The sequence below is a fragment of the Phalangium opilio genome, unplaced genomic scaffold (assembly GCF_054372755.1).
Source record: "Phalangium opilio isolate 3A_F unplaced genomic scaffold, DU_Popi_V2 ptg000048l_1, whole genome shotgun sequence".
Classification (NCBI taxonomy): domain Eukaryota; kingdom Metazoa; phylum Arthropoda; class Arachnida; order Opiliones; family Phalangiidae; genus Phalangium; species Phalangium opilio.
The window spans coordinates 1263478-1288714 of NW_028324170.1; the positions used below are offsets into that span (position 1 = coordinate 1263478).

A 25237-nucleotide genomic window follows, 5' to 3' on the forward strand; every position below is an offset into this window, starting at 1 on the left:
TTACGCTGTTTTTGAATTGTGGTACGACTAAAAATGTCATGTGATTGTTTTTGACCAATAGCGAGCTTCGATTTCCTTTCATTGTGTCTCGGTTTCGTTTTTTCGCGATGTTGGTCGATGGTTGATGGATAAAATTTTTACCTAATTAAAATGAAATGTCAGGCATAATTTAACCTAAATATGATTAATATCCATAAAATTAAGCCTAATTCGTGTAAAGTGAAGCGTTAAAATCGGGGAGTGCGTGTTTCAATTTGGATAAACAACTAAAGTGAGTGTCATTCCTAAGCCTCGGCTTTCGGAGTTGGCGCCGAAAGAAAAAAATTTCTTGGAAAGTTTCCAACGAAGTTTTAAGGTTATTTGACCGGACCCAAAAGTGACGTGAAAAGGAAAACAATACTGGTAAGTTGACATTTATTTAATATATGCTCAAAGAAAGTGTAAACAGTAAAGTGCACCTGTATCTTTAAATCATATAAATTTGTTAAAAGTTTGTGGGGGTTGGAAGTGAATTTTCAAGATATAGATGAAGTTAAACTTTGGATGACCTTTGTAAAATCTTTGGGGGTGCTTACTAAAGTTAAATTTGACACAATTATAAAAATAGTTGAGTAGAGGTCAAATATAAACAAAGCGAATCCTTGACAAGAAAATGAAATATTGCGTGAACTTTATAAATTGTAAATAAAGGGGTGCTTCCTAAAGTGAATAAATATGAAATCATAATTCGGGACCATGTATAAAAACACAATGCTCCTGATTTTTGATAAGTGACCTTTTGGGGGCATTAAGGTCACGAAGTAAATAAATTCCATCAACTGCCTAGAAAAATATATTTCTTCCTAAATTACTTTCGTAAGGGGTATATTACGCCTAGTAGTGGGAAAGTCAATGGAAAAGCATTAGTGAAATAAAACCAAGTTGAGCTGATAATGTCTTTGTGGCGTCGGAAAGGAACTGTCTTTATTAAAGTTCAGAGGGGGTTCTTCCCGACCATTTGTTCCTTTTAGGTCAGGCCATTGTCGTTCATTTCTTTTACTTTTTTGCCACAATCATTTGTTGGGGACCCATACCAAAGGGATTAGTGCCTCTCTTCGCTCGTCAAAAAAAGATGGAACCCCCACCCTCCTCCTCCCCTCCATAGGCTAACGGGACTCTACATTGGTTTCAGAGTTCCTATTGTACCTCCATTCCTCGTCTGTCATACGTATTTAGGATGAGTTTTGTGTCAGGAAAAAAAACCTTTATGACTCATGGAATTTGCTTTTAGTCGTAAATATGTCTTGGGTTTACTTAGGGACAAGTCAGCTAGGATTTTAAATGAGAAAATTTAAATTGTGGCAACAATGTATTATCAGGGATAGACGCGACGTCTTATTCTTAGGGTTAAATCGATGGCGCCCCAGCAGAGATCACGTGTTACGTAATAACCAATGAGATTCCATCCTGGTCCCAAAAATATACGGAAAAGAAAAAATAAAGAGAACTAGAAGGAACTGTGACGTTTTGCGGTGAAGCGGCAACATTCGGGGTCCCGGGGTCCGACCCAGAAAAGCCCAGCTCGGGGCAGGCGCGCTTCCCGGAGTTTTCCCGCAAAATCTTGACGGGATAGCGTAGCCGGCCGGCTTCCATCGATGGCTTTTGGCGCGAGAATTCTGTGTAAAACCGGCGTTAGGCTTAGCTGCTGTTTTAAATAGCTTTAAAATGACAAACTATTGGCAACGGATGTGGTGGACGGGTGCCTTGTGCTGTCAGACCTCCTCATCGAGGTGAGAAATCCTTCAAAAACTATATTCATTGTGTTTTTATCTCGGACCCCCCTCCTGTGAAAAATGGGCTCCATTCAATATATTGTAGGCGGGAAAGGTTTTCAGTTAGCCTGGGCCACTGTCATTGACAACCCTCTCCATCTCACCCGCCCACTAGGTCAGCGCCAACCGGAAGTTATTTTATTTATGGTCCGGATGTTCCTAACGGTTTTTGATATTTGGAACTGTCCCCCCTCCCCCCTTTCCTTCCCTCTACCAACGTTCATTTTATTTATGACACGTTTGGGGACCTATACATAAATTTATAATTTTGACAGACACCTCCACTGTTGTTGAAAAGTCGTTATCGAACTATAGCTCCCAGTAAGTCGGTAGCGTTAAATACGAAGTATAGGAAGTGTCATACTTATGGAACGTATCTTATAAACTTACGTTAGGACGAATGACTCGTCTGGAGTTGTAGTAACCCGATACGAGACAACTGAACCTTTAAAGAAGTTCCCTTATTTGTAAGATGAGAATGAGAAGGAAAGGAAACCTTATCAAATTACACTGCGGTTAATTTAATTAAGCCCATACATATCTCTGCTTATAACCAACCAAACAACCACCTTAGGCACCACCTACACAATTGATAGTTTTCATTACAAGGGGCTTCATAAAATTCCTCCTCGGTATCAGCTTAAACTTCAGTGCAGTGTTGTCAGACGCTCTGAGAGTCAAGTTGGTTAAGTATTGAGTTAAACTGAACTGATCCTAGCCTTTCTCTCCGCAACACTGGAGCTATAATGAATAATCTAGCACCTTTTCTCTCTGGCGTTCTGGTTGGGGGCTATAAATACCTCGTCATCAATAACGGGGTCATTATAATTATTGCGATATGGATCTCTTAGCGGTTGCAATTTTATAGACCACTTGGGAGAAATCCCCTAAAGTGTCACGCTTTTTTCCCCCGGTTGTGGGGATTCACCTAAGTACTTCAATCATACAGGATTTTTTTTTTTACTTGAAAAAGCTGGCGGTCTCAATTTCCGTTAGTTTTTATAATACAGGGTGTTTCGAAAAGGGTGGTACGACCCCCGAAGTACAGTGGGTAATTTGGAGTCGAAAATGTAATAAATTTCTATGGCATTTTGCCATAAGGGTTACCGTTTTCAAGTTAAGATTGGATGGAGTATTTTACGGATTACCCATTCAAATTTAATTAAGAAATTGAAAGGCAATTCTAATTTAATTCAAATCCCTAAAACGTTCCAATCGTAACTTGTAAACGGTGTTACTTTGGGCAAAATGTTATAAATATTACATTTTCGACTTCAGGGTCATCCCTTTTGGAACACTTTTACCATTGCCATTTCTCCTGCAATATTTATATTTTAAAATACGTAGTGGCAACCACTGTTGAGTTTTTTACATTTTTAATATAGTTTAACGCGAGGATTTGCCATTTCTTCAGTATTATAATTGGACTTTAATCGAAAAGTTTGAAATCAATTAGTTTAGGGTACAAGTATAGTTGATTTAAATGGGATTGAAGGGTAATAATTAACTATAACAATTAAGTTAATTTTGAAATTTGTTAAGCACGATGTTCTGGCGTTAATTTTTTTAAATATGTTAAGCTCGATCTTATTCTTGGAAACAGTAAAAAAAATATCCGTTGAAAAGTTTTAAGTTATCGTTCTTTTGAAGCCGAATATTCTGGAATTTTGAGTATAAAGTTCTTTTTCTGATATAAAAAGCGTGTTCAACGAAGCATTGACCATAATCCAGCCAGCTTTGCATTCCTATTGAGATCGTGAAGGCTGGGAAAAAGGGTATAGGAGGGTCAATCGATTTTCCTATTTCATTTCTTCCCCTTTGACCTTTGATTCCGGCTGACCTTATGTCAGATTATATCAGGGTTCATACTAACTTGGAAAACCGGGAAAACCTGGAAAAATCAGGGAAATAAATAGTTGACAAATACCTCATGGAAAATTCAGGGAAATTTCGAATTTTTAGTAAAGTTCTGGGAAATCAGGGAAATTTGTGTCAAACAGGGGCCGAGTAATTAAGCAAAATGTTCGTGAACATACCCTCCATAGGATTAACATTACACTATACTTTGGAGGCTCTTAACTCTGGTTCTACTAAAGATACGGGGATGTCCTTTGAGTATGTTATAGTCAAATTTGTCCCCCATCCAACCATACTAAAAACTTAGGGCTACGACAAACAAGGACTGAGTAATTAAGCAAAACGTAAACAAACAACCCCCCTCTATAGGAATAGCATTACACTAAACTTTGGAGGCTTTTAACTCTGGTTCTACTAGAGGTACGGGGATGTCCTTTGAGTATGTTATAGTCCAATTTGCCCCCCATCCAACCATACTAAAAACTTAGGGCTACGACAAACAGGGGCCGAGTAATTAAGCAAAACGTAAAGAAACAACCCCCCTCTATAGGAATAGCATTACACTAAACTTTGGAGGCTTTTAACTCTGGTTCCACTAGAGATACGGGGATGTCCTTTGAGTATGTTATAGTCCAATTTGTCCCCCATCCAACCATACTAAAAACTTAGGGCTACGACAAACAGGGGCCGAGTAATTAAGCAAAACGTAAAGAAACAACCCCCCTCTACAGGAATAGCATTACACTAAACTTTGGAGGCTCGTAACTCTGGAAAATTCAGGGAAGTATGTGGGGATATCCGGCGGTCACTCCACTCTATAAGGTTAATTAATATTTTAATTATTATTTTAATTATTATTTTAATCAGTTCCAAAAGATTTATTACCGGAGGTAGGGGGGGGCAATGTCGTTATTTTACCATAGAGAATAATAAGACAGACGGTGGCATCTGCCAATGTTTAATCTTTGTTCGCGTCTTCGAGGTGCAGGGGAAAAATATTTTCTCACACTTTTCTTCAAAAGCTTTCTTTGACAAAACGTTTTTCTTCTCTTTTGTGTGAATTTCTCCTAGCGTAAAATTACAAATTGTCATTTCGTGACAAAAGTCTACCGGTTTTTAAATTATCTGGAAATAGAAGCTCAGTTTACCTAGTGTTGTTAACCTTAACTCGACGTAGAGACTGTGACGTCATTCTAATAATAACAACAACTGGAGCTAGTTCAGCTAGCTAATTGGACCAAGTCATCTTGCGACTTATTGCCACTTATCTAACGCCTTTACAATGCATAGAGGGGTGGTGGCTAGCCCCTATGCCACAGCTAACCGACAGCGCCCTATACTAACTATTACCGTTAACCTCTGCAAGTTTTGATGGAAAGGAGAAACCGGGTTAGACCGCGGAGGAAAACTCCTTTAACAAGCGGGGAGAGAACTTGCAAACTCTACGCAGAAGGATTTCTTCCCACATTTTTCACCCGGTGCCACAGTCCGGGATCGAACCCGGGATCTTCTTGCTGCGAGGCGAAAGCGCTAACCGCTACGCCACCCCACTTAATTGAAGCGGAAGTTATGACCCTTCAAAGTGGTCTTCAACGAGTACTAAAATATAGTCATGGGAAAAACACTATATTTTACTAATTAGCTTAATTACTCGAGCCCTGATTGTACTAACCCCAAGGGATAAATAGGGCTATGACATACTCAACGGATTTCGACGTATCTCTTATAGAACCAGAGTTATGACCCCTCCAAATTGGTCTCTAAATAAATTGTTTGGATGGAGAGCACCATCATTTGCTAATTAGCTTAATTACTCGAACCCCGATTGTACTAACCCCAAATATTTAGTATCCTTGAAAAGGGGATAAATAGGGCTATGACATACTCAACGGATTTCAACGTATCTCTTATAGAACCAGAGTTATGACCCCTCTCCAAATTGGTCTATAAATGAGGACTATAGGGATGGAAAGAACTCAAACCTTTGCAATTAACTTAATTACTCGAGTCCTGATTGTGATAACCTCAAATATTTAGTATCCTTGAAAAGGGGATAAATAGGACTATGACATACTCAAAGGATTTTACTGTATCTCTTATAAAACCAGACTTCTGACAACTTAAATTGATGATTTAAGGTTGAATCTTTAGCACTTTGGAAAGTTAATGTTTCTGCCACTCTGCAGAATCTATTGAACTCTCTCGCATGAGTAAATCAAAAACCCTTTTAACTTTAAAATCCTAAGAAATTCGAGAGGTTTAAAAAAAATTTATTTTACGAGTGTTTCGTTCGAGGGGTGTTTCGGAGTGGAGGCCAAATCCCCTTAATATAAAATATGAAATGGAAAAAAAAATATTGATTATTCTTTTCAGTTTAATCTTCTTAAAACACATTTTCTGCTGGGCTTAGATTAGAAAAACGGTGTTTTAGGAAATATATACTTAAATTAAAAAAATTTATATATATATATATATATACAGGGTGTTTGTGAAAGGTCCATCAATAATGAAAGGGCGTATTTATTGGGCCATTTTGAGTCGAAAATGTTCTATGACATTTTTCCGTTCGGGCCACTGTTTTCAAGTTATGATTGGAGTAATTTACGGATGACCCCTTAAATTTAATTAAGAAATTGAAAGACAGCGCTAATTTAATGAAGGGGTCATCCCTAAAATATTCAAATCATAACTCGAAAACGGTGGCTCGGACGGCAAAATGTCATAGAACATTTTCGACTCAAAATGGCCCAATAAATACGCCCTTTCATTATTGATGGACTTTTCACAAACACCCTGTATATTAAGGGGGCTTTGGAGCCATCCTTTCCTAACACAATCCATATTCGGTACGCACTTTTGCGAGTCTGTACTGTAAAAAAAAAATTATATTAAACCTCAACGTTACTGACTGCATTTTCTTTCTATTATTTACGCGTTTAGGCTTAGCAAAAAATGTTTATTTATAGATGCAAATTTATTACGAGAGACGCGGCGGGTTGGTTATTCGGTAACTTGCCAAACTATATCATACCGAAGAGTACAGGGTATTGCAAAAAATGTGCAAGGTGGTATGGGAATGAAGTACAGGGGGTTCTGCGTGAGAGAGATTTGGGTATAAAAATGTTTACTTCTATGAAACATTGCAGGATTGTTTTACGAATGACCCATTTAAACTGACTTTAGAAACTGCACAAGACGATGCTAATTTAATAAAGGGGGTCATCTCTAAAACACTCCAATCTCAATTAGTAAACGGCGCATGGCCCTTGAAACAAAATGTTATAGAAATTAAATTTTCGACTCTGAATTGATTTCCCTTAAAACTAACAAATCCATTGAACTTCAATCCTCTACTAACCCTTTTTCAAACACCCTGTATATCATAACGAAGAATATTAGTAATAAGTAACGTAACAACAAAAAGTATGAAATATACTCTGAGCTTCTCTAAGAGTCAAAAATAAAATTGGTAAATCGGATTCTATAACGGAACAGATTGTGATTATTATCCGTAACCATAAGTTAATAATACCTTTACGTAATAAGTTACGCATTTCTTTTGAACCCCGGTGGCGGCTCCTCAAACTTAATTCTGTTAAGAAACGAGTTAGTATAGGCGACTGAAAAAGTAATTGCTTGACGCCTTGACACCCTTGTTGAGGAGCGTTTTCTCTCGGGACGTAAGCAGGAGGGAGGGAGGAAGCGAAGGGTAGGTTACGTATTCTCGAAACTGGTCTCGAGAAAGACTCGTTCCGATCGTTAGGTTTTACTACATTTCACAAAGTCAGAGAGGAAAGTTAGGTAAAGCCACCCCTTAACGCCACTTGGAATTTCCGAGTTTTGTGCGCGACTTCGTTCATAAAACAAAGGCATAAATAATGATAGATTAAACTGGAAAATATATATTGTGAGAATTAGCAGTCCAATATCTTCTTTTAATTCAATTTTAGGCACAGTAACGGGGCGGAGAGTTACGGATCTGTTTGCGAACCAATTTGCGAACAAATAATCAGTCGAAGAAAAAGTACCATCAGTGAAAATACCACCACCAACGCCGCCGCGGTTACGCCTCCTAGTTCCACAGATGCGTTTCTATTTCATCAACGGTAAGCCTTGGTTTTTAAAAATTATGTATTTTTCTTTGTTTTTCAATTATATCATTACCTTCTCGGTTTTCGTATTTTAATTTTCGGCCCCCACTTTCCCCCCTATTGAGATGTCACGTGATTTAGTATATCGCGCGCGAGTTTTGATAGTAGTTTCGCGCGTGAGTGGAAAACAGATGGTTTGGGAGGAAAAACATGGTGACCTTTAACCCCCACTCTAGGTTAGTTTCTATTTTAAACTTAGATCCAATCACGAATAAGCAACAAAACTTTTAGTGAGTGTTTCGTTGATTTATTGCTTTAAAACGTCTCTCGTTTAAAATCAGAAGTTAATAAAATAGAAGTATTTAAGTATTTAAATATAAAAAAGAATCAAGTTTTGTAGTTAAATTAAGCCTAAACAGGAAATAAATTTCCGGTTATTATTATAATTTTTTCTTTTCTTTGATGTATCTCAAAAACTAGAAATTCTTTGACCCAATTTTTTATGGAAAGTGAAAGATGGAAAAAAATTAGTTTTAATTTAATTTAATTTAACTAATACTAATTAATTAAATATTAATTTACGCGAATGTTGTTGAGTCCTTTTTAAATACGACGGACACTTAAATTAAAGTACTTGTCCGGCAATTGGAATTCCATCAAGTTTGTTGACTCTCTTTTTTCAGTATGGTGGTATTAGAGTATCTTGTCTTGTTCTTTAAAGCTAGTTTTTCGTTTTTCCCCCTTTTTGGCCCTAGGCGAGTTTTTTTTTTCTACTCGAGAATCATGCTCGCACTGGCGGTACTTGTACTTGCACCTCTTTTTAAACCGCTACCATCGCCGTGGTTCACGTTTTTATAATATTCCTAGAACCATTAGAAAAATGATTTAACCAAAAATTTATTAAGAAAGTAATCCGACATTTGTCAAAGTTATTTTGTTTCATTATAAAGAAAATATTGATATTTGTTAGTACTGAATAGTGGCAGAGCTCTGTCTTTGACTGTATTAAACGATAAGGGAAGATAGTATTGAGTGTCACTTCTCGGGAAGATAGTATGCACAGTTTTCAGACTAGGAGCATTAATACGTTTTACAACAGGAGGTGAGGCTAATTGGTACTGTACTTTGTCCGCCAAATAGACTGGCCTCCTGGAGTAAATGGTATCAATCCTCCTAGCCTCTTCTCGGTGATTGGGTGGCCATTTTTTAATTCCTATCTGCAGCAGTTAACACCCACCATTGTCTGACATTAACAGACGGGCGTAATGAAGGTCGTACCGAATTCCTTAATATAAATTTAATTATTCATTTTTTTAAAAAAAAAAAATCTTTTCGGTAAAGTTATACCTTCAAATTTGCGTGGATAGTTTATTATTTTGTTTATTATATAATATTAGATAAGGTACTCAGGTAGGTAGGTAGTTCCGTTTCTTTTATTATTGAGATAAAACTTATCGAAGCATAACGTCGGTAATTACTCTGAAATGAATGTCCTTGAACCTCCCGATCGTCTTTGGATTTGACGCTATGATACAATTACCTAGGGCAAAATAATTTACTTTTTTTTTTCTTCTTCTTGTCCGCGAGGTCTTTTTGTACTCGGGTGATTATGAAGGGTTCTGTAGGCGATTTTGAGTCGAAAATGTAATTTCTATGACATTTTGTACCAAAGGGATACCGTTTACAAATTATGATTGCAGTGTTTTACGGATGATCCCTTATGATCCCTACTCATTGTCTCTCAGTTTATTACTTAAATCATAAGTTTGTCGCTGGTTACTGAGAGCTTGTCATGAAGTGAGGTAGGTCATAGATTCGAGGTAAAGCGACGCCTGGTGAGGCGCTGTACAGACTAAATAAGAAGATTAACTTCAAAATTAACCACCGAGTGTAGGACTTCAATTCTCCCTTGTCGTTCTCGAACTAGTTATCTCGAGCTGTAAGTCTCTAGCGTTACAAAGTATAGGAAATGTCATACTTATGGTTCCAACATATCTTATAAACTTATGCTTAAATATAAGGGGTCGTCCGTAAAATACTACAATCATAACTCGTTTAGGGTAGCGTGTTGGGCAAAATGTCATAGAGGTTACATTTTCGACCCAAAATTGATTTCCCATAAAACCATCCCACTGTATTTCGGGAACACCTTGTAGAAAAGTTTTATTCCGTCATAAGTGACGTAACAACATTAAGTTTGAAGAGCGTTTTCACTTATGATTGTTACGTATTTATTTGAATAGAGTCGAAGAATACCGCAGTATTCTTCCGTCTGCTAGGTTTAACATGGATGGACGAAGGGTAAGATTTCTACCCCCTGTACATGGCACCAAAGAGGGGAACGTTAAGTTTTTGTTTAATTCGTTTAATTAAGGCTGGTTCTCAAGGGAAAAAGAAAATAAGTATGGGTGGTGGGGGAGGTCTCGGAGGCGGTATTCGGTCACCGCTGGTCAAACGGGATCAACACTCGCAAGTAGTCATTCGGGGATGGCTTTACAAGTTGGAGGGATCCTTGGCTATGAAGCAATGGAAGAAACGGTGGTTTGTCTTGGCCGATTTTTGCCTTTTCTTCTACAAGGACTCCGACGAAGAGAAACTTCTCGGTTCCATTCTCTTACCGAGTTATAAAATTAATCCTTGCATTTCTGAGGATAGAATCTCGAAGAAATTTGCCTTCAAAGTGCGTAATACAACGTATCGAATAGACAGCTAATGTTCCATAACCCCGATCTTGACGTAATTGACGCGATGGGAAAGTTTTCAAACCCTAATTTAGTTAGACCCAAGTTTTTAGTATCGTTTGGTATAGAGGACAATTAGGGCTACCGTTTCTGCAAGGGACTTCCTTGGGTTGATTGAGTTAGGCGAGAATTATGTCGTTTCAAAGTTATGGAACGTAAGTTTCCGGGTTCATATTTCAGCGAGTTCCAATATTGTTTTATTAAATTATTAAGGCCGAACATCACAACATGAAAACCTATTATTTCGCGTCCGATTCTAAAGAAAGCTTATCTCAATGGATGAACGCCATGTCCCTGGCGACAATTATGCAAAAAGACACCACCTGGTAAATTGAAATTAGCGTCTTTAATAAAAATGAGGGTCGTTTTAGTTATATTTGGTATTCCGATTCCCCGCAGTGATGTTTTGGCCGAGCGTGGTTACGGTTCCCCTGTCTTATTAGACGACGAAGAATCGGGGTTTTCGTCTTATAGGGCTCGTAGGATTCCTCAACAGCATCATCCAGCTATGAATTACCATCCATCGGAACGTCACCACGTTAGGTCACATCCGGGTGCCGCCGTTTACCCCGAGAACGCGAGACATTCGCGCGAATTCGAAAATGGATACGTTTCCGGGGAAATTAACGTAAAATACCGAACGCCCAGCGACGGGGGTCCGACCCCGACACCTAGACGACACCCTGGTCAACCCCTGTACGCTAACGCCCCGCCAAAACCACGAAGGTTAACCGGAAGTTATCCTCACGACCAAGGAGCTTCCGGATCGGATTTTCCATTAGAATACTCGGACTCTTCGCAGATATCTGATTATTATCCCGGTAGCGCCGGAAATACGTCGTCGTCTTCGTATAGACAAGCCCCTCCTCCTCACGAACGCGAATCTTTGGACTATAGCTCCGATTGGCCCCCCGGGATGCCCTACCAGGATAACTACGTCTACGGGTCAGGATATTACCCTACTTCCGATCGGGAAAGAGTTCCGGTACGAAACGAGGTTGAGTTACCGCCGAGCGCTTCCCATTATCACGTAGGTCACGTGCCCGCCCAACCTCCTCGGCCGCATTCCGCCGATTTCTTGGAGAGACAGTCGGCCGTGGATAATTACGCTCCACCTCAAATAAATAGTCAACAAGTTAAGGCTCGGCAACGACCCAAAAGTAGTTTGGAACAGTACGATCGAAGGCATTACTGGGAGGATGAGAGTCCGCGAGTTTCGGACCACGGCCATAATTATTCTTACGAAGTTAACCCCGGCGTAGCGCCCGATCTCGGCGGAGCTGTCAGGGATCATTGGAACACGCCCAGGAGAACGTCCGATTACGCCATTAGAAACATGGACAACAGCTCTTCCTCGATTTATAGCCAATCCCCTTCTTCTACGTTGCGCGGGACGCAAACGGCTTATCAAGTACCTTTACCCTACGATTACGGTCTTCCCGAAGTTCCAGATCACCCCAAGAAGCTGATCGAGAACGATTTAATCCCGAAAGACGCGAATGAAGTACCCGTGGCAGTACCGGGATTGACAAAGTGGCCGACGATGCATCCAGGATACCCTGTCGATCCTAAGTACTTCACGGAGCCTCGGAACCCGCCCGATCAGGTTGTCGTTCGAAGACCATCGCACGATCATCATGGTCGAAACAGACCATTGTCAGCCGAGTATAAGTTAGGCGACCCGGCTTACTCCCAAACTAAACATCCTAATTACCAACAACAAGAGGAGTTAATGTGCGATAGGGATCAGAAGAAGGTGCAGTTACGCGAGGAGTCCATGAGACGTTTATTGGAATGGAAACAAAGAATGCTGCAATCCCCTTTAACCCGAAAGTACAGTCCCAGATCTCAACAGTCGCCAAGATCGAGTCCTTCTCATAGTTCGGGGCGATCTAACGTTCAAATTCCAATTGAAACTTCACCCGTCACCCCGACCAGTCCTCCGGCTCGACCACCTTTACCCGAGGAATACCGTCAAAAAGTACTTCAAGATTTGGAAAACCACGAAGCAAGGTTAAGAATTCAAGAGAGTTCTCAATTACCTCCGGACTCTGTTGCCCCCCGTAATTATTACTCCGGTAGTTACGGAGCTGATTACGGAACTCCTCCCCCTGCTTTGATGAAAGCTCGTGACGTCGAGAATCAACCGCCGCCATTAATTTATTCCAACGAAAAGGTCAATAAAGGTCAGGAGGTTTTGAGCAAGACTTCTTCGCGGCAGATAGTCATGCCCAATTTAATCCATGACGCGGTCACATCGACGCCGGTCAAAGTGAAGGATGTCGATACGTCTGTAGACAGCAACGCTACTATCGAGGACGCTTTTAAAGTTGATGGGAAAACGGATGTGGATAAAGGAAGTGGGCCCAAGTACCACGGACAGTTTAGGAATCAAGGTCAGTCTTGTTTCGATTGAAATTTATTCAGGAACCAAGTACTTAATCAGGGTTCGTACGGAACCTGGGAAACCTGGATAAGTCAGGAATTTGTGCAATGGGGGAAAAGTTAGGGATAAGTCAGGGATTTAAATATAAATATTTAGTCCGAACCCTATTAATCGCTAAGGGATGAATTACGCCACTTTTATGAGAACTAATTGCGCGGTCAATGGGGGACTAATTACCCTTCAATTGCGTGCTTCAAAACCCGATTTCCATCGCTAAATTTTCAGATCCACGTAAATCATCTATGAACAGAATGGGTCAACATCCTAGTTACTCTTCGGATGACGAAGGTCAGTTAATTAACCTTAATTACCTTTTCTTAACAATATATAATAACTAACGGTGTTGGTAATCAAAATTATCTTGCGGGGTAACTCTTGCGGTGAATTGATAAAGATAAAAATTATCAAATACTGTTTTTTTCCATAACTTGCGTTTAAATAATAAGTCATGTCTTGTGATGGGTACATTTTGTCTAAAACTGATTGGTCTTTCGTTTTAAATTCGTAACCACGTACACTTAATTACTAACCCGCCGTGTTACCTACCCGAATGACGTCATTCCACTATCTTCAGCTTATAATCAATACAAATCGGAAACCAAGCTAGCATGATTCCTTTTCCCCCCCCCCATAGTCTTTCAGCGTCTTGGTTCCCCGAGTAGGAAGAGGAAACCAAGCCGCTAAACAACTATATAATTTCGCATGAAAAATTAATTCTATTGAAAACAAATTTATTTATTTTATTTATTTATTGTTTACCCCATTGTGTTTGTTATCTATCTCTACCCTTTTTTATTTTCTTAATTACCTGTCGCGGTTTCTAAATTTACCTTAAAATGAAGAATACGAAACTAAGCAACGCAATAGACGATCGCGTCGACCTTCTCAAGCCTCGTCCAGTTTATCAAAATGTAAAAACGTTAACCCCGATGACTTAGATCGTCCAAACCAAGCGCCTTCCCCCGATTATGTCAATCTTAACATGGTCAAGAAACGTCATAAGGTTAATGTTTCTAGTCAACAATACGAGAATGTCAGTAAAACTAATTTGAACGATAACGCGGCTGATGAAAACGAAGATTATTATATCAGACGCGAGGACTATTACCGCGCTTCTCAGTTATTTTACGCTAAAACTAATAACAAGTCGCCAAAAACCTCAAAGGACAAAGTTAGGTCACCGTCCAATAAGTACGACGCCTGCGATTTCAAAGATACAAAGGACTTTAATAGAAATTTCACCGATTACTCCATGGAGGAACGGTCACTCGGGGATGGTATCGAGTCATCGACTTCTAATTTGGATGATGGTGGTGGCACGCCTTTGAATGATTATCGGTACAGTCAGGTGGGCTTACCCGTTATTTCAAAATCGGCGCCTACTAGAGGCAGGGAACATCCCAAATACGTTGATAATCGAATCAGAAGTCAAAGCTTACCGAGAAAGGCGACTCGGGACAATTTTTACACCGATTCTAATAACCAGAACCCGAGGACGCCTGACGTCTGTCAACTAGAAAACTTTAATTACGATCTGAGCCATCAAGATATGGTCACGAACGTTCATTTGCAACGGTCGTCCAGTACGGATATGATAGATACCATCGAATCGCGTGGCGAGTTTCACAGACAGGCGTCATTACGAAACGTCTCAGAGTCCAAACGAACTTCCGGTAATGGTGGTAGTGGGAACTCGACCTTGAAACATAATTTTAGTTTCGAAGAAATGCGAACGCAATTGGCCAGACAACGGGAAGCTCCGCCAGCCAATATCGTCTCGCAGCGAATTAAACATTTCGAATCCACGTCAGTCGAGGCGCTGGATGACGCTTCGTGTAAAAAGGGTTCACCTCCGGCCATCGGAATCGGGGAACTATTAACTAAAGGAACTAATTCTTCAGTATCATCGGACAGTTACTTAATTGTCGAAGATATTCGTAAAATTCCATCAACGCCTTGTGGCAGTGTCAAAAATGAACTATCATTCGAAACGGTGTCCCCGCCTCAACACAAAGAGGATAATAAGTTAGATGTGAAGATGATCAAGTCAGTCGAAGACAGTCCGAGTCCATCTTCATTAGACAAACACAACTGGCAGTCTTCGTTCCAAAGACGACAGTTTTGTAGCGATTCCGATGTGGGTAGAAGTTTGTGCAAAAAGGATTCCAACTCGACAACCGAAGATAGTTCAATCGCATCCGCTCCCATTATCTTATCGCCATTGTCTTCTGTCCTGGCGGATTTGAGGCGAACGGCGGACACTAAAAAGGAGAAAAAACGCGGAGCTACCGTCGACGAAGTCATCATTACCAAGGGTGCCTTGAGATTAAGTTTAGCGGAAAGTAAAGAAATAAATTTAGATAAGTTTGCCTCGGAGGAGAGTTTAAAAGCGGATGACAACCAGGAGGAAGAGTACTTAACCATGACCAAAGGGAAGACAACGGAAGATGAGGAAGCCGTGTACGTCGCCATGGATGTAGACCCGGAGTCTCAAGCCGAACCCAAAATCGAACCAGTTTACAATGAACCCGTTACCCCACCCTCCAGTTTCCTACACGATATCTTTGGTAAACAGAAGCCAAGATCGAACTATAATCAAAAACAATCGCGGGATAGTTATAGTAGCAGCAGTTCGGACGACGATGATTCGAATAATGTTTACGAAAAACCTAATTGGAAAAAGGACCATATTAAAACATATCCGAATGAACCGCCAGTTTATGAAGAACCATATTCCATGACGCCTTACAGACCGTGGGACGTAACGGCGGCTCAAGGGATAGACACCGCGCGAAATCATCATCAAGATGTTGAAGAATCGATCCCCGATTTGTTGAATCACCACGAAGAAGGTGGTCGCAAGGATACCGACGCCTCGGACGCGGATGACGAAGCCAGTCGTGATTTTGACACGCCGCGTAACAATAGAAATGGTTTGCCATCGTACCAGAAGGAGATACTCATGGGGGAACACTCCTTAACCGAATCTGACTCGCAATTTGACCAATCTAGAGCCTTGCCACTCATCCCCAAGTACTCTTCAACAAGTGTTATCAAAACTAATGTACTTGAAAAGAAACAACCCACAAAAATTGACTCTATTGTCAAGGAAGTGGCGCCTACTTTAGCTATGGTTGAACCCATGGTTCGAAAGATAAATACCAGCACGACGGATGAAAGTGGTCCAAATTCATTTAACGATTTTCGACCTGATCAGTACAAACATTTTAAAGTCTACGAAGACGAGAGGCGATGTACGGAATTCGTTTTTAAACCCGCGGTTGAAAAGGGCACTTCCATTTCGTCCACCGTTAACCTGAAGCAGGTTAGAATTTACAAAGAAGGCAAGGAACCGGGGAAGTTAAAATTCTATTCGCACTCCGCGAGTAGCTTGGGAATTAGTCCGAACGAAAATACGAATCAGGATGGTGGCGCGACTGATCTTGGTTTAATTAGAAGCAAACCAAAATTATCACTCGATTCCCAATTAGAATCTCAATTACACTTACACGTAAAACCGTTACACAGTTACAGTGACGAAGCCGAGACAGTTATCGGCACCACCCCTACCATAACAACCAGTGACGTTGCCATAGTCTCCTCAAGTATCTCAGAAGCGCGTGGAAGTGTAAATACCTCATACACCTCTACACCCTCGAAGCAATTTGGACTTCACGCAAAAAGTTCTTCCTACGATAATTCCACACCTACGTACCAAACGACACCCGACGTGGTTCCCGGTGGTGAGAGTTCGCATCGTAGAAATTCCTCATCATCAGCTCCGTATTACTACTCTGATTTGTTACCGAATGGATTACCAGCGCCGCGAAGTAATCAGGATTTTCTTCTACGCGTATCTCCGTCACCTCGAAGTAGTCGAGCTTTGCTTAACAACGTACGGGATGTCAGTCCCAATCACGCCAAAGGGGACATTGGCCGTAAAGTAAACGTGATCCAGGAAAGCCCCGTGGTTTTAAATAACGCCGGCGTTAACGAGGAAAGTGCCTCAGTTTCCATGGCTAGGGAATTGAGAGCGTCTTTGGAACAGCTACTTTCTTCCGAGTCTAAAAAGTTTTTGGACGCTGAACGAAACAAATACGAAGCTGGACATACCCTGGAGAAAACTCACCATACCTCTACTTTTAGTAAACTTAAAAAGCAACGCTCTTCCACGCCAGATTTTGATAATCTGTACCGAAGTAACGAACCAGAGTACGAGAATCTGTCGGCGACGCGAAACCAGTCGGGGAATACTCTAACCAGGCGGTTATCGCGGTCGTTAGAGGGTTTGATAGACTTGGGTTCGGGTGTATCAGAAACACCACCGGCCGTTTTTAACGACGGTAGGGATGAGTGGTTAGATTTGGCTACAAATACCGATAGAAATGAGCAATGTCCTCCGTCTCAACCCATTCTGGATAAAGAGGAACCTTTTTACGAAAATATCATCTTTATTCGCTCCGAAGAAAAGATCCGCGAAACAATTAACGACAAGTTTGAAGGATCTTTGGCTTCGTCGCAAGTGCTTGAAGTGCAAGTACAACAAGATGTAGACTCTCTGAAGATGAAAAATACTCAGTACCATAATGTTCTTGACCACAATCACGGTGGACGGACGCTTGTACTTAACTCGCTGGGTGATGAACGCGATTCCGACTCGGAGTACTTGGACGAAAATATTTTGAGAAGGGAAAGTCAGCGTCATTTTTTAGCGCAAGGCCTGGGCGAGAAGACATTAGTCGGGGCCTTTACCAGTCCCAAGGGGAACTCTCTCTCGCCAAAACAGGCCATTATCGTACCAAACCCCAACCCCAATCTTATAACAACAAGTACCATCTCGCAATTGGAGACGACTTTACAACAAGATGTTCATCATACTCCACCTCGGATTAGTGACCCCGTTGACATCGTGGAGACGTTTAGAGGAGCTCCTCCAGGGAATAACCCCGAATATTTTGGGTATTTGTCCACAGATTCCTCCTCGGATATGTCTTCGGGACATAAAGACGGTAAAACCCTAGGTATGAATTTCGAAGAATTTTAATTTTGGATTTAATGTACCTACCCATAACGTAACCGTAATCACAAGGCATTTCTTGTAAATTAGGGGTTTCATTTTAACATAGATTAGTTTAAGCGCGAGGTTAATTACTCGATAGTTAAAGACAATTAAAACTTAGGCGATTCCATAATTGGAACATCGAGCGTATCGGACGAACATATGGGTAGACAACGTTTGCGACAGATCGCCGCTCTTTCCAAAGATAATTTAAACTCGTCCGATTCCGAACTTCATAAACAAACTGTAAGCGAAACTAATCAGTCCCTAGTTAGTTAGTACGGTTAATTAAAATATATGTTTTCGCGCGAATAAAGTCTTCGAAAGTTAGACGACTTATTCAAAGATCTCAAGGATTGTCGCGCGAAGGCAAAAGACTTAGCATTTCGGCCGGGGATCTCCTGGAAAAATCCGTGAGTTATTAATGTTAATTAAAATTAACTAATTAACTATGAGTTAAGTTGTTTTTTTGCCAACACTAACGTGACGTGTTTTGTTAGCATGAAGAACTTGTACTGTTACTAATTCAATTGCGAAGAACACTATCACGTGTCGCTAAAACCAGAGAAAAATGTCATGCTCAATTAGAGAGTGCTCAACTAATTAATCGAACGTTAGTTTTCATTTTAATTAATTCCGTTTTGGGTTTTTGGTTTTCAAGCTCGAGTTTGTTTTTCTTAACGAGTATTAAACGGACTTAATTAAACTGTTAATTCAAATAATTAGGAGGGATAAATCTCTTCAAAACTGGGAGGAACTGAAAGCTCAAATCCAGGAATTAGAGAAACAATACGATATGACGCAACCTTTAGTAAATTTAGTGGAAAATATGGTTAAACTTGGCTCGCTTTATCGAGGGCATGAGAAACGTACTTTGGCAGCGTCTACCGCGAAACTCCTGGTAAAATTATTTAAACCCCCCTCGCTTATGTCTGATCGTAGCGCGAACCCATCACCCTGGCACGCGCCACGATTCGACGTAAGCCAGTTAGTACGGTACGGTTATTAATCGTTAGTTTTAATTGAAGAGTTACGTTGGTCAAGATCAAATTTATACACCTTCTCAAAATTTGGTTGAGTTTTCCAATAACGTCGTCGAGGGTGAAACGCGTTCAAATTTGAATCATGGCATTTATAACCTATACGAATTAAACCGTGGATATCACGCGGAGTCCGCCAATTTGATGTCCTTGCATCAAGACAAGGATATGCTCGAATGGACCCTCGATAGCGTTAAAGGCAAAGTTAACGGCGCCGGCGATAACGCCATGTTGGTACAAAAGTTGAAAAAACAACAGTTGTTGTTGGAAAAAGAGTTGAACAGGGTTCATAATCTACTGTCTCATAGCGCGGCTGTAAGTAATTAAGCCTTCTTTGTACCCCGTTGGCGCTATGAACTTTGTGTTCTTATAGAAAATCGAGGAACTAACGAAAGAAAATGGCAAACAAGAGAAAGAGATCTTAATTTTGAAACAAAAAGTACAACACGCCTTGAAAAACACGTCGTTAGACAAAATGCCCTTAGCCAGAGCTAATTTAGAATCGGAATTAAACCGAGTTCAATCGGTCATCGAAGAATTGTCCCATCAACGAACGGAAGTGGCCAATTCCATCGAAACTTTGAAACAAGAATCTCAACAAAGCGTCGCCTCACGATCCTCGACTTTCTTGGGTTCTCCCGTTCGCGCCAGTCCCACTGGAGTCGCCGGTTCAATTCCTTTACCAGTTAGACGTAAATGTCAAACTACTTACTTGGAAACGGATTTAGATTCGCTGGAAACCAGAGATTTGGCCCGAATTCCCAGTCAGCTTTATTTTGGACGCGAAAACGACGCGCCACTCTACGTTAATACTGACGAAATTAACGTAAGTAAACTGGTTTTCTCGGTGTTTTACTATTATTTGGGTTCTAATAACGGGCCACGGAATTTAAAATAGGTCTAAAAGGTTAAGGCAATAATCAGGGAATTTAAAATAGGTTAGGGAATTAATAATAGAAACGTAATTTTAAGGATGATAAACTCGGGAATGGTAACGAAAGTAGTGTTGAATCTCCGCCCGAAGCGGAATACTACAACAACAAAACAGTTTTAATGTCGTTGGAGAGTGCGGAAGCCGATAGAATGCTGGATGATTTTTATAATTCTCAATCGAACGATATCAACGAAGCCGACGAACGAATGAAAAGATTCTACGGGATTCTACCGCGAGAAAAACCTTCCGAAATTAAAACGGTTCGAATAGTCAAAAGGGAATCGGAACGCAGAAGTCGCGTCAGGAAAAAGGTTTCCTACGATGAAAATCATTCCTTGGTTTGGTTGGTTGAGGAACCTGACACTTTGCTAAGCGAAGGCGAAGAAACTGATGGTAATTAATGATGATTTTCAAGGAGTCTTAATTACAGTACTCACATTTTATTTGGTGGTAAGATGGAGTGTTTCAAGACGATCCCTTTCCTGGAGTTCAAAATCGTCCAACGACTCTATTCTTTCCACCTCAAGTTCAAGTAAGTTACCTTGCCATGGGTTTAGGAAAACTGTGAAGTGTCAGCGAATGTTATTTTGGTGTTAAGAAATACGGGAAAACCTTTTGAGGGACAGAACTTAAATAGAAGTACAGCGAAAACGTTGTCAGGGACAGAACTTAAATAGAAATACGGGGAAAAACGTTTTCAGGGACAGAACTTAAATAGAAGTACGGGGAAAAACGTTGTCAGGGACAGAACTTAAATAGAAATACGGGAAAAACGTTGTCAGGGACAGAACTTAAATAGAAGTACGGGGAAAAACGTTGTCAGGGACAGAACTTAAATAGAAATACGGGAAAAACGTTGTCAGGGACAGAACTTAAATAGAAATACGGGAAAAACGTTGTCAGGGACAGAACTTAAATAGAAATACGGCGAAAACGTTGTCAGGGACAGAACTTAAATAGAAATACGGGAAAAACGTTGTCAGGGACAGAACTTAAACAGAAATACGGGGAAAAACCTTGTCAGGGACAGAACTTAAATCTGAAAAATGTTGAATAATAATTTTTCAGAGCTCATTCCCGAGCGCTCGCGAGCAATTATTCGGGGGCCAAACATCAATTTGCAGTCCTTCTTCATCCTCTTCGGAGTTCCGAACCCCAATAACTCCATTATTTCTGCTCAACAAACCTCATTACCCGCCAACGACTCAAACGACAACTACAACGAGCACGGCGTCTTCCTTAGATTATCGAGCTCCATTCAAAAAAGCCAAACGTCGTCACTACACCATTTCTGGGAGTCAGCCGAGTATGGAACAAAATTGGATCAAAAACACGGAAGGTTTGAGATCCCGCGATGATATGGATATGGAACGATGCTTGAGAACCGTAAATACCCCTGATATTGTTAGAAGTACCATTAAGAAAGTTGACGTTTTTGACGAAAAACTCATTGAAAGAGAAGTAAGACTAATAATTAGTTTTCATTGTAAGTTAATTTATATTAATTAATTAATTAATTAATTATCTTTCATATTTAGCTTTCTTTGCCTCAAAAAATTGTCATTCCCGAACGTTACATCGAAGTGGAACCACCTGAAGAACTTTCCGCTTCCGAGAAACTCAGAAGGAAACTTAAAGCTGAAACTATTAGAAAAATGTTATCGGAAACTACGACGTAAGTTTAAACTCGTTTTATATTTATTATTTAAAATAGGCCAAAGAGGTCGGGGTATTTAAAAATAGGCCAAAGAGTTCGGGTATCTAAAAATAGGCCAAAGAGGTCGGGGGTATCTAAAAATAGGCCAAAGAGGTCGGGGGTATCTAAAAATAGGCCAAAGAGGTTGGGGTATTTAAAAATAGGCCAAAGAGGTCGGGGTATTTAAAAATAGGCCAAAGAGGTCGGGGTATTTAAAAATAGGCCAAAGAGGTCGGGGTATTTAAAAATAGGCCAAAGAGGTCGGGGTATTTAAAAATAGGCCAAAGAGGTCGGGGTATTTAAAAATAGGCCAAAGAGGTCGGGGTATTTAAAAATAGGCCAAAGAGGTCGGGGTATTTAAAAATAGGCCAAAGAGGTCGGGGTATTTAAAAATAGGCCAAAGAGGTCGGGGTATTTAAAAATAGGCCAAAGAGGTCGGGGTATTTAAAAATAGGCCAAAGAGGTCGGGGTATTTAAAAATAGGCCAAAGAGGTCGGGGTATTTAAAAATAGGCCAAAGAGGTCGGGGTATTTAAAAATAGGCCAAAGAGGTCGGGGTATTTAAAAATAGGCCAAAGAGGTCGGGGTATTTAAAAATAGGCCAAAGAGGTCGGGGTATTTAAAAATAGGCCAAAGAGGTCGGGGTATTTAAAAATAGGCCAAAGAGGTCGGGGTATTTAAAAATAGGCCAAAGAGGTCGGGGTATTTAAAAATAGGCCAAAGAGGTCGGGGTATTTAAAAATAGGCCAAAGAGGTCGGGGTATTTAAAAATAGGCCAAAGAGGTCGGGGTATTTAAAAATAGGCCAAAGAGGTTAGGGAATCGGAAGAAGTTTTTGTCAACCCTGTATGTTTTTGAGTAAGGTTTAAAAATTAATTCAGAATCAGTTTGAATCACAGTTACGAAGATATAGCTGATGAAAAAGGACCGACGGAAACTCTGCGGAAAAAACTAGACGAAGAGAAGAAGAAACGCGCGCATTTATTGGCACTTAATCATACAATCGCCAAGGAAGTCATGGAAAGAAGTAAAATGGTGGCTGGTAAGAATTAGTTCCAACCCAGCTGATTCTTTAACGTAATATTATCTGATTTTATGATCCTTTTGCCGTACGAAATTAATTCCCTTAATTCTAATTAATGAATATGGCGTCAATGCAAGGCACCTCGTGACTCGTGAGAGGATTGTTTTACACGCATGTAATCATAATAGTGTTGTTTTTATTTCAGCAATTCACACTAGTCCGGAACCACCGCCAAGTAACAACTAAGGTTTGATTGGAATTTATTTTTTTTATTTTTTAAAAGAGAAATTAAAACTAAAGGAAGAGAAAATAATTTTTCTTGGTGGTGGACTTCTGATAGTACTAATAATTAATTAGTTAACTATTTAACTAACAGCGTGAATTAACTATAACTATGAAAAATACTCTTTTTGAATTTTATGTTGTCTGTAGATGTTCTTGGCATGTTTATAGTGAGTTTAAAATATGCTTTGTGCTGTTTAAAGTTTCTCAATTAAGAAAATACTTTCCGTAGATTAGTTTTAATTTAAATATTAAGTGTTTTTAATTAAAAATGCATGGGAAATGTTTATTTTCAATCGTATCTTTATGGTATTTCCATGGATAAAGAATGCGCGTGAGGAAATTCGTTTTCACGCTATAGGATCGGCAACTCCCTATCTCGAACGACAGAATATTCTGTATATACTCTGTTACAATATCGGTTGTCAGCACGCGCAAAGCTAGGTCTCTATGTAATCTAGCCTTGCGCGTGCTGACAAGAGACAAAAAACTTCAGGATCTTCAGGATTTAAAATCGTTTAAAATATCCTGAAGTTTTTTGTCTCTTGTCAGCACGCGCAAAGCTAGGTTACATCGAGACCTAGCTTTGCGCGTGCTGACAACCGATGTTGTAACAGAGTATATACGGAATAAGCTGTCGTTCGAGATAAGGAGTTGCCTATCCTGTAGAGTGAAAACAAATTTCCTCACGCGCATTCTTTATCCATGGTATTTCTGTAATTAGAGTTTAACCAAGGCTTAGAGATTGCATCAACATTGTTTTTGGTTAATTGGTTATGGCTCCCGTTTTGGTTCTGGAAAGTGACATTTTGATATTTCCCTAATTCTAAACGAAACCCCTCTTAAAAAAAAATTTGCCCCGTTCCATATCCATAGTTGTGGCAACTTTGGAACGTTTAGACCCCAAGAAGATCAGGGAAGAAGCCAAAAGACGCAGGCAACTGGAAGAAGATATTCGCAGCCCCGATGTCCCTTTACCTCTTAGACAACAAAGGGAGAATTTTTTAACGTGAAAAAAAAAATAAAAAATAATATAATTAATAATAATTAGAAAGTGGGCGTGCGTGGTTGGGGTTGTCCCAACTTTAGGGGGGGAGGGGGCGTGCTCTGTAACAACCAAAAAAGCGTTGTTTCAGTTTCAATCATTTTAATTGTTTTTTTATTTGAATGAGTACCTCATTTTAACTTAACAAGCAAGCTACTTACAATTACATTCAACTAAGGTTGCTATCTTTGTCTTATACTCAATTGTCGCTATATTTCATTGGCAACTAAAGTTATACCATTCTTAAGGTCTTCATGCCAAATTAAGGTGTGCCAAAACTTCAAAAAAAAAACATTACTCATTTTTTATTAATTAATTTAATCTCATTTATTTCTAAATGTTTAAAACATTGACGTGGTTTTAATTTTAACAGCATAATTAGTATTACACATCTTATAACTAAAATATTGATTTCTAATTTTAACAGAGATTTTTTTACCTTAATTAATTACTTAATTTTAATGGTATTTAATCTCTCTTAATCTAAATAATTATACCAAAAACAAAAAAAAACAAGTACTTGAAAGTTTGGAAACAATAGAAAAAAACCTTTCGATGATTGCTATTAAGCCTTTGCTCACTGCGTCTTAGTGTAAATATATGAATATTATAGTTAAGAACTCCAGTTATTCTCAATTATTAACGTAACTAGTTGTTACGATTATTTTGTCTGTTTTTTTTTAATAGTTATTGACTGTATATAAGGCTGGTTAAAAAAAAAATTAACTGATTTACTCAAAAACAAAATAATATGGGAGGCGTTTACGTAAATTTTTTAATAAGGCATTTTTATTATCGTTACATATCGGTGCTGTTTCCGTTCCATAGTTAATTAGTTCTAAGGTGTTTTAACGTTTGACTCGTTAATGTTTAGAATTGTTTGAAAATGTATTTTGAATCTGATCAAAATAATTCCTACAAGCAAAAATAACCAATCATTCCTGCCTTCCACGAACAGAATATTTTTGGAAGTTGAATTTTTAGATTGATGAACTGTTTAGGGTTTATGAATTTTGAAAGAATAATAATTAAGCGCATCCTTGTATTATTGATGAGCTATCGTTTATCGGATTAAATAAAATCCCACAAAAAGAAATGTATACGATTGTTTTTGGAAAAGTAGGCCTACATGAAGTAAATTAGGCTTAAGTCCTGTCAATGCGTGGTCAATGGCCGGAAATAAGAAAAATTTCTTATGGGATATGTGTCCAGT

General features: G+C 39.6%; 1 protein-coding gene across 6 annotated transcripts; it reads left to right on the forward strand.

The window, feature by feature from the left end:
• Nucleotides 1–69: 69 nt before the first annotated feature.
• On the forward strand, nt 70–25120 carry LOC149673565 (uncharacterized). Of its 6 annotated transcripts, XM_089839143.1 has the most exons (21): nt 1525–1769; nt 7619–7774; nt 10003–10060; nt 10134–10439; nt 10714–10826; nt 10900–12896; nt 13172–13234; nt 13789–17967; nt 18127–18251; nt 18323–18418; nt 18506–18618; nt 18732–18906; nt 19034–19360; nt 19419–19871; nt 20018–20372; nt 20435–20511; nt 21048–21440; nt 21518–21654; nt 22555–22715; nt 22903–22944; nt 23856–23994. In XM_089839143.1, exons 1-20 carry the CDS (start codon nt 1705–1707, stop codon nt 22941–22943), a joined length of 9390 nt encoding a protein of 3129 aa, XP_089695269.1. In that variant the 5' UTR covers nt 1525–1704; the 3' UTR covers nt 22944; nt 23856–23994. The 6 variants fall into 6 exon arrangements, with proteins under 6 accessions (XP_089695270.1, XP_089695266.1, XP_089695267.1 ...); XM_089839144.1 differs by lacking the exons at nt 1525–1769; nt 22903–22944 and adding an exon at nt 70–402 and having other exon boundaries at nt 23856–25120; XM_089839140.1 differs by lacking the exon at nt 22903–22944 and having other exon boundaries at nt 1524–1769; nt 23856–25120.
• The last annotated feature ends 117 nt before the right edge of the window (nt 25121–25237 follow it).